General features: G+C 47.3%; 1 protein-coding gene across 1 annotated transcript; it reads right to left on the bottom strand.

Moving 5' to 3' along the window:
* Window positions 1-8,911, bottom strand: DSCC1 (DNA replication and sister chromatid cohesion 1). Its single transcript, XM_075271949.1, has 9 exons — window positions 8,739-8,911; window positions 8,186-8,354; window positions 6,308-6,436; window positions 5,751-5,841; window positions 5,005-5,143; window positions 3,829-3,881; window positions 2,440-2,594; window positions 1,789-1,937; window positions 1-109 (listed from the first exon to the last, which is right to left on the bottom strand). The coding sequence occupies exons 1-9, from the start codon at window positions 8,909-8,911 to the stop codon at window positions 1-3; spliced, it is 1,167 nt and encodes a 388-aa protein (XP_075128050.1).

Below are 8,911 nucleotides of genomic sequence, written 5' to 3'. Positions count from 1 at the left end.
TCAAATAATTGGTCGTCTAGAATTAAAGACTTTAATGCCATTCTGAAGAGAAGATCGCGCGTATTTCGTCAGCAAGGCTCCAATGGTTTGCTTCTCCCTGCACAGGTCCCTGGAAAAAAAAGAGAACAGAAACCGAAAGTCAATCTCCAGGAAGAAAAAGGTAAAACATACTCACCTGTCCCTGGTGCTCCAGTGTCCACCACTGTTACCTATTCCATTGCACGCCGTGGCTCGGGAAGCCATGAGCACCATGTGACTGCTGAGGCTGCTGGAGATGGGCCGGTGACAATACCCCATCCAACGACTGCCCTCAGTGGTCATATAATGCTCAGGGCTTCTGGAGACCGAGGTACAGAGTTTCAGGGGCAGGTGAGTATGGTTTGTTTTTTGTTTTTTTAATGATACACCTGCCCTGCACCCATCCAGAATTAGTCCAATTCCTGGACAACCCCTTTAATATACAATATTATGAGAAAAAAAAACCTACTCCATTTTTATACACTGGGTCACGGACCTTGCATCCATGTCCCACGTGATATCAGTCAGAAAACCCGAAGACAGCAGGGAGTCACGCCGGAGCCCAGGTCAGGTTAGTAACACTGACTTTAATGTTTGATCACCTCCCCTGGGGTCTGAAGTGACCCTTGAGTATAATAATAGCAGTATAATAAAATACCGGAATTTTTATCTTCATCTTACTAAACCTTTATGATTTACATAGATCAATAAAACTTTTCGCAAATCTCTAGTTAAATAAGGAAATACAATATAGGCCCGATGCCTTGGGGTAACCCTGGACTCTGACCTATCCTTCAAGCCACATATTCAAGCCCTCAACACCTCCTGCCGCCTCCAGCTCAAGAACATCCACCAAATCCGCTCCTTCCTCACCCAGGAAACTACCAAGATGCTCGTCCAGGCCCTCATAATCTCCCGCCTAGATTACTGCAACACCCTTCTGCATGGACTCCCAGCAAACACCCTCGCCCCCCTCCAGTCCACCCTAAACTGCGCTGCTCGCTTAATCCACCTCACCCCCCAATCCTCATCGGCTGCTCCCCTCTGCCAGTCCCTCCACTGGCTACCTATAGCCCAGCGAATTGAATTCAAGCTACTAACGCTAACATACAAAGCCATCCACAACCTGCCCCCTCCATATATCTCTGACCTCATCCACAACCTGTCCCCTCCATATATCTCTGACCTCATCCACAACCTGTCCCCTCCATATATCTCTGACCTCATCCACAACCTGTCCCCTCCATATATCTCTGACCTCATCTCCAGCTACCTGCCCACACGTAACCTCAGATCCTCCAATGATCTCCTACTCCGCTCTGCTCTCATCCACTCCTCACACAACCGTCTCCAAGATTTCTCCCGTGCATCCCCCATACTCTGGAACTCCTTACCACAACACATAAGACTGATCCCCACAATCACAGGATTCAAGAAGGCCCTGAAGACTCCCCTATTCAGGAAGGCCTACAACCTCCAATAACACTATCACCGCACCCCCATCTGTACAGTCTCCCCCTCTCCTTCTGTCTCTACCCCCCCTTCCCTCATAGATTGTAAGCCCTCGCGGGCAGGGCCCTCTACCCCACTGTGCCAGTCGGTCACTGTTAGTATTATATCTACCTGTATATTCTGTGTACTGTATGTAACCCCCAAATGTAAAGCACCATGGAATTAATGGTGCTATATAAATAAATAATAATAATAATAATAATATATACCTGCTGTAGAGATGACACAGACCGGCCCCTCTCTCACAGAACTACTTACTGTATGTACGGTGAAATATCCGCCTCTGTCCACTTCTCTCTCATACTAAAAAGAGTGTTGAACCTCTCCTGAGTGTCCTCGGGAAGATCCTCCGTCTTCAGAAGAAAGATCGTCTCGGGTCGTGAGGTTCGGTCCACTAAAGCGAGTCCCTAAAGAAAACCGGATCTTGAAAGCAGGCATGTACATTCCCCTTACGTCCAAACAGCGGCACAACATGTGGGGTATTCCGGCCCCTGTGCGCGGTTAGGACAGGTGGGACATGTGTTGGTGTCTATTTTGTGCAGTCAGACTTACAAACCTGATTCCTCCCATCTGTAGAATGGTTCCCCAAAACTAAGTTGATTGCTACTTGGACCCCCAGTATCTTCAGCTGTAATCTGTAGTGCCAGTACAGGGCAAAGTAAGTATTATACGGTGCTAAATGGAATACAATGGGGGGTCTGTGTCATACATGGAGAGACTCTCTTTGTAATCGCTCCAGTCAAGTTCCGAAATAAGGACTCTTTCTATTATAGGGGTATTCCTATCTGAGCTTATCATGGAAAAATGCTACTTTCTCCACTTTTCAGGATTTACTACACAGAGGCAGAGCTTTATTTTCCTGTCTTAGAAATGAACCCATGACGGTAATATTCGGCAATGTAACCTTACCCTCAGCTGGTCCAGCCTGGTGGTCATGCCCTCAGGAACGCTTTGCTGCCAGACCTCCTGAAACTCCGAAAGATTAAATTTCACGGCGTTCTGGAGGAGCATCTGGGCGGTGGCTCTGCAGATTTTATCCTCATCTAATGCAAAGAACGTTTCTCCTGAAAATAAAAAGCATAAAAATAAAACCATCTCCACTTCTGACCATTGTAGGACTTGTATTCTGCATTTTTTCCCCGTATCTCCAGTTGCCGGTTCTCTCTGAGCTGGTGATGTTAGACTGGATGCTAGGAAGTCTGAGCCACTTGGAAAGCACAGGAGATTCTGCTCCACAATGATCTCTCTCAGAAGAATCAGCAAATTCATACAGGACATTATTGAAAAGTACTGACCTATAGTGATGTGAATAAAGTACTTGGGCTGAGATAGAAAGTTCCAATACAGCTTCAGTAGCTGCTGTCTGTGACGGAGTATCTCCTTTTTCATTGAGCAATTGCCCACTAGCCACTTCAGGGCAACCTCCTTATAGTGACTCCCTACTCTACTGGGTACGGCACCGCACAGCAACTGCCACAACCGCAACATGGCTCCCTTAGTGGGAGCGACCCAGTGGTCTGGCAACAGCCCTGCCACCAGACCCAGCCCCCAGGCTCTGAGCCGCACCGCCCCAAGGGCACAGCACCACACCGTGTGAACAGATCTCAAAAATTCACCTTACCATATTGCCCCAGTCAGAGGACTGAGAGCTAGTACGTGGGTCCCTTTTTGCAGTCACCTGGGCCAAATGGGGGGAGTGCTGGTACCAAGGCAAAACAAAAAAATGAGGGGACAGACTTACCATATGTATTCAAAAAAAGAAAAAGACATGGACTGCATATCCTGCTCAAACAGCACTGGGGGCGTCCCCAATGCTGCAAAAAAACTCTCTCCAGCGCCGCCTCAATCTTCGTCAGCAGCGTCGTCTTCATAGTCTTCTTTCGGTGCAGATTTCCAACTTGCACAGTATTGTAAGCGGCCATTTTTGCGTGGCCTGTGGGCATGCGCAGTCTGCCGTGCCCAAGGCCCGAGGCCTAGAAGTTGGAAACCTGCACCGGAAGAAGATGATGAAGAAGACACTGCTGACGAAGATGGAGGCGGCGCTGGAGAGGGTTCTTTCGCAGCATTGGGGACGCCCCCAATGCTGCAAGAGAACTCATTTGCATACCGGTAAAAACCGGTATTTCTACCGAACGGTGGGCCAGAGGCGACTGATAAAGGTAAGAGACGATAGCCTTTCTAAAGGCTATTCTGACCTGTTAACTAGAAAAAAAAAGTTTTTTAATGGTAGAATCCCTATCCCCTAAGTATTATTGGGGAAGCATATTAACCAAACGAATAAAATACAGAAGCGCTCACCTTCTTCAGAAAACCTTTTCCCAAAACACTCTAGACAGTGCTCGATCATCTCCCTAACATGGAAAAAAAAAATTAGGTTACACATTAGGGTAATATATTGGGCCTGTTGTAACATAAGCTGTGTAAGCGGCCATTTTCTTGTAGCCTGGGCATGCGCAGTCAGCTCTGCCTGAGGCCTAGAAGATTGAAACCCAGGACGGAAGACGACGCGCAGAGAGGCCATTCTAGAGGAAGATGGAGACGGCGCTGGAGATTTCTCGATTTCTCTCGCAGCATTGGAGATGCCCCCAGTGCTGTTTGAGCACTGGGGACCGCCCCCAGTGCTGCAAGAGAGCTCATTTACATACCGAAGAAAACCAGGATTTCTACGGAACGGCGGCGCGGAGAAGACATCTAAAGGTAGGAGAAGAATAGTGTTTCCTAAGGCTATTCCTACAGGTTATCGAGAAAAAAAGGGTATCCAGTGATAGGATCCCTTTAAGGTCTATCATATATTGTGGGGTAAAAAAAAAAAGTCACAAAACAGAGTTTTATGACTTTTTGGACTAGTTGGAGCAAACATATATATTATATATATCTATACCTATATATAGTATATAACAGCTGGTATTTCTGTACTACTCACATAACTTTTTAAAAGCGGACGGGTAAGCAGACATGGCTACCCTGCCGAGCTGACATATACCAAATTTATCACTGCAACTTCTTAAAGTCTCAAGAACCATTACAAAATCTCACTTGGTAAGGGGCATCTTTTGCCTCCTGTTCCAGCTGCTGTATATTTTGCAACACCACAGGAAGCTGGATTGGTGCGGGGTCCAGGCAATGGACTCCCAACAATCTAATACTAATGCCCTATTCTGTGGACAGTTTGTCACTATCAAAAACCATCAGGGAGCCCGGACAACCCCTTTAAATTGGTTTTCAAGGGCTATTAATGATGACCTATCCTTTCATTGTATAGTGGCTGTGCTTGGTATTGCAACTCAGGCCAATCACTTGAATGGGACTGAGCTGCGAACAGACTATGCGATCAATGATAACAGTGTCACATGGCCTGTGAAACGGGAACCGTACTCAGTGTGCGCCGCTGCCGTCTCAGACAGCTGACCCATCGAAGTCCCAGATTTTGGGATGATAAATCTCCTCCCTAATGTGTCCACAGTAATATCTTACTCCGGCTCCAGAGGTCGTAGCTCTTCTAGACACACTCTCAGAGGTACTCGGCTAAAAGACCACGATTCTGAGTCCATTAACTGGGTGATGTGATTCAGAAGCTTCATCTCATAATCAAAGTCCAGAAGTCGCCAAAACCCTGGAATAGAATGAGACAAGATGAGAATTAAAGGGGCTGTCCATCCTCGAGACAGGTCTTTAAAGGGTTATTTCCATGTCAGCAAATCACGGCAGAGATGGATATAACTGGCTCCTTAGTCCCAACTTCTATCTACTCTGCACTACTCTCCTATAAGGGTTGGGAGAAAGCCGAGTTATAGAAACAGCGTGGCTCGTTCTGCTACTTTGTTTCTTTATTGGAGATACTGAAACAGTGTAGCTCAGTCGTTGGCCGTTTCTGTAACTCCCATCTCATTTTTGGCTGAGATGGGCTTACCTCTTTAATATCAGATTGGCGGGGGCCCAATACTAGGAACCCTTGCCGATCAGGTGTTCACAGCAGCCACCAGCACCAGAAGCAAACAGCACCATTGTGCAGCTGTAGCGACCAGGCACGGCTGCTCTACAACATCCACCAGGGGGCGGCAGCTGCTGTGAACGCCTTATTGTGGGGGTGCCAGGTATTGGACCCCAACAATGTGACATTGATGACCAAGCCTGAGGATGTCAACATCTTGCTGGACAACCCCTTTAAAACAAGACACGCAGGAAGAATCCCAGGTCGCTACATAGTTCCAAAACCTTACCTTTAACATTGCACGCATGTAGGACTTTCAGGTGCTCCATTAGTTCTTCTTTGCTCGCTTGGATCTGATTCAGTAGGTCCTCTGTCATGTACTAGAGCCAAAGAAACGAGCAACACAATGGTCACCAGGTTTGTTCCATAGCTAAATGCCAATATTCCTAATTTCAGAACTTTTACATTCCAAAATAAATACAGTAAATTATTTCCTATTTCGGACTCTATAGCAACACTTTCTATCATACAAGTAAGTACAGACTAGCATCGGTCAGAAAGAGTCACTGTAAGAAAATCAGAGCCCTGACGGTAATCCAGCAGTGTAATGCTTATAATAATCATCAAACTACGCTGGGAAGAATTTATTAAAGGCATTGTCCAGGCAAAAATGGACGCCCCTTTTAAAGTTTAAATAAGCTATTTTATCTGTTTTGTGTAATGAGGGAGCCTGTCAGCATTTCCATGATCAGGGCAGCAAGAAACCGACATCGCATTCCCTTTAAAAGCCAAACAATATGTCCGACACCAGGCAGGAAGCTGCAGCTCCCCTCACGACTAGCTCACCACTGAAGCACTTGTGTCTTTCTCGTTCTCCGGTCCTTCATAAGGATTTTCTAGTAAAAGTTTCTTTAACTTCTTCAGTTTGGGTCGGCGTCTCCTCAGCTCCCAGTAATGGTTGGAGAATCCTGCAATCTGTAATATAGAATAGTAGAGGAGTCAAGTAAAAGAAGGAAAAAGTATATACACGTGATAACAAGTCAATGTGTGGGGCGGGGGACTTCATATTTTTCGTATCCTATACTGGTGTCTGGACATGGTTCCTCAGTACACTGGTGGTCCTCACTCCATGGTATGTGTACCCTAGTGGATATGCAACATGGCTGGGAACCACCGCTCTGGAAGTGGCAGATGTAAAGAGTGCTCAGGTTCTGAGGTTCCTGGGGTGCTAGTGCCACCCAAACCCCCACCATCTCTAAAGGGATCCTATCATTAAAATCACATTTTTGCTCCCTAACACATAAGAATTTCCTTAAGAAAGGTTATTCTTCTCCTACCTTTAGATGTCTTCTCCGCGCCGCCGTTCGGTAGAAATCCCAGTTTTCGTCGGTATGCAAATGAGATCTCTCGGAGCACTAGGGGTGGTCCCCAATGTTGTGAGAGAACTCTACAGCGATGCCTCTATCTTCTTCTGCAACAGTGTCTCCCTCCCTCTTCTTCCATCCTGGGTTTCAATCTTCTAGGCCTCGGGCAGAGCCAACTGCCCACGCCTGTGGCCATAGGAAAAATTGGCCACTTACGCAGTAAGCTGTGTAAGCGGCCTCAAGAAAATGGCTGCTTAGTCAGTAAGTTTGTAAGCGGCCACGAGAAAATGGCCGCTTACACAGCTTACTGAATAAGCGGCCATTTTCTTGTGGCCGCTGGCATGCGCAGTCGGCTCTGCCCAAGGTCTAGAAGATTGAAACCCAGGATGGAAGAAGTCGCAGGGAGAGTGTGTTCTAGAAGAAGATGGAGGGGACGCTGGAGAGTTCTCTTGCAGGGGGCCCCAGCGCTCAAACAGCACTGGGGCGTCCCTAATGCTGCGAGAGAACTCTCCAGCACCGCCTCCATCTTCTTCAGGAACTGCCTCTTCATGTGTCTTCTTCCAGAGCTAGGTTCAAACTTCTAGGCCTTGGGCAGGACAGACTGCGCATGCCCACAGGCCACAAGAAAATTGCCGCTTACTTACTGTGTTAGCGGCCATTTTTCTTGTGGTCGCGGGCATGCGCAGTCAACTCTGCCTGAGGCCTAGAAGTTTCAACCCAGATCCGGAAGACGACGCATGAAGAGGCAGTTCCTGAAGAAGATGGAGGTGGCGCTGGAGAGTTCTCTCGCAGCATTGGGGCGCCCCAGTGCTGTTTGAGCACTAGGAACCACCCCCAGTGCTGCAAAAGAACTAATTTGCATACCGACAAAAAACAGGGTTTCTACCGAACGGCGGCGCGGAGAAGACATCTCAAGGTAGGAGAAGAATAGGCTTTCTTAAGGCTATTCCTACGTGTGATTGACAAAAAAAATTGATTTTAATGATAGGATCCCTTTAAATATAAAGGCACACTGGCAGACATCATACGACATCAGGTCGGAGTCAAAAGCCGGGGGGGGGGTTGTGTGTGCTAAATAGTCAGTCTGATAAGTGACAACCTGGTCGGATGATAAAAGACCCTCAGAACTTTTAGTGTGCCCCATATGCCAAAGGATTTTCCTTCAAGTTATTTCCCACTTGAGATCGGCGCAGGATCTGTCACATGACACACACTACCATTTCTGTTGCGGGTCCTCAGTTGGAACGTTTTTCACATGGTGTACTCTGTTGCCACCATACACACTATGCATATTTACTACCATGTTAGTTACAATTGTACCGCTCACATATAGACTGCGCACCCAACGCCTTGGCCGTACCTCGCAGGGGATGATGCTCAGGGGCGGCTGGTCAGCCGGCAGGAGCTCTGGGGTTTTACCATCTGGGATAAATAACAATAAATTGGAGGTATCTGCAATTTTCAGGTCATAGGTTTTGTTCTGACTACACAGGACGGCGTGATCCATTTTGTCACCTCGAATCACAAGGCTAAAGGGGATGAGAAAACAGGAGATAAAATGGTTAACAGTGAAGCAAAGACACAAAATAGGTGACAAGTGTCTGAGGGTCGTGTGCTGTAATAGAGTCTACGGGACTGACATAGAAAGGGGTCATTGGTTCCCAGTAGTCTTGCATAGAATGGCGCAGCAGCGTGCACGCTTGTCAACATGAGGTAAGAGGTAATGGAGCGACCCCAGTCCTGCGGTAGTATAGTATCACTCTGCACACACTGTGACGAGTCCCGCACCTTTACCCTATGTATATGCAGCATGTGATAAGAACAAGAATGGCTCCTACACTGGCAGCAAGCAATACCTACATACGATTATTAATAACATAAACCGACAGTATGAAGACTTTGTCTCTCCTCACCTCCCTCCCGCCTCGACCTCCTTACAAAGAGCGTCATCCAGCTCCATCAGACTATAGTCCCCCGAGGTGAACGTCTCGCTGAACGTCAGACATTGCACAGTACTGCGCAGGTCTTCCACATTCAGCTTGGCGATCTGCAGAGTGGCCTCCACTTCTTCTCGGGAACGGCTCAT

The sequence above is a fragment of the Leptodactylus fuscus genome, chromosome 4, assembly GCF_031893055.1.
Source record: "Leptodactylus fuscus isolate aLepFus1 chromosome 4, aLepFus1.hap2, whole genome shotgun sequence".
In the NCBI taxonomy this organism is placed as follows: domain Eukaryota; kingdom Metazoa; phylum Chordata; class Amphibia; order Anura; family Leptodactylidae; genus Leptodactylus; species Leptodactylus fuscus.
This window is presented reverse-complemented; position numbering and strand designations above follow the sequence as displayed.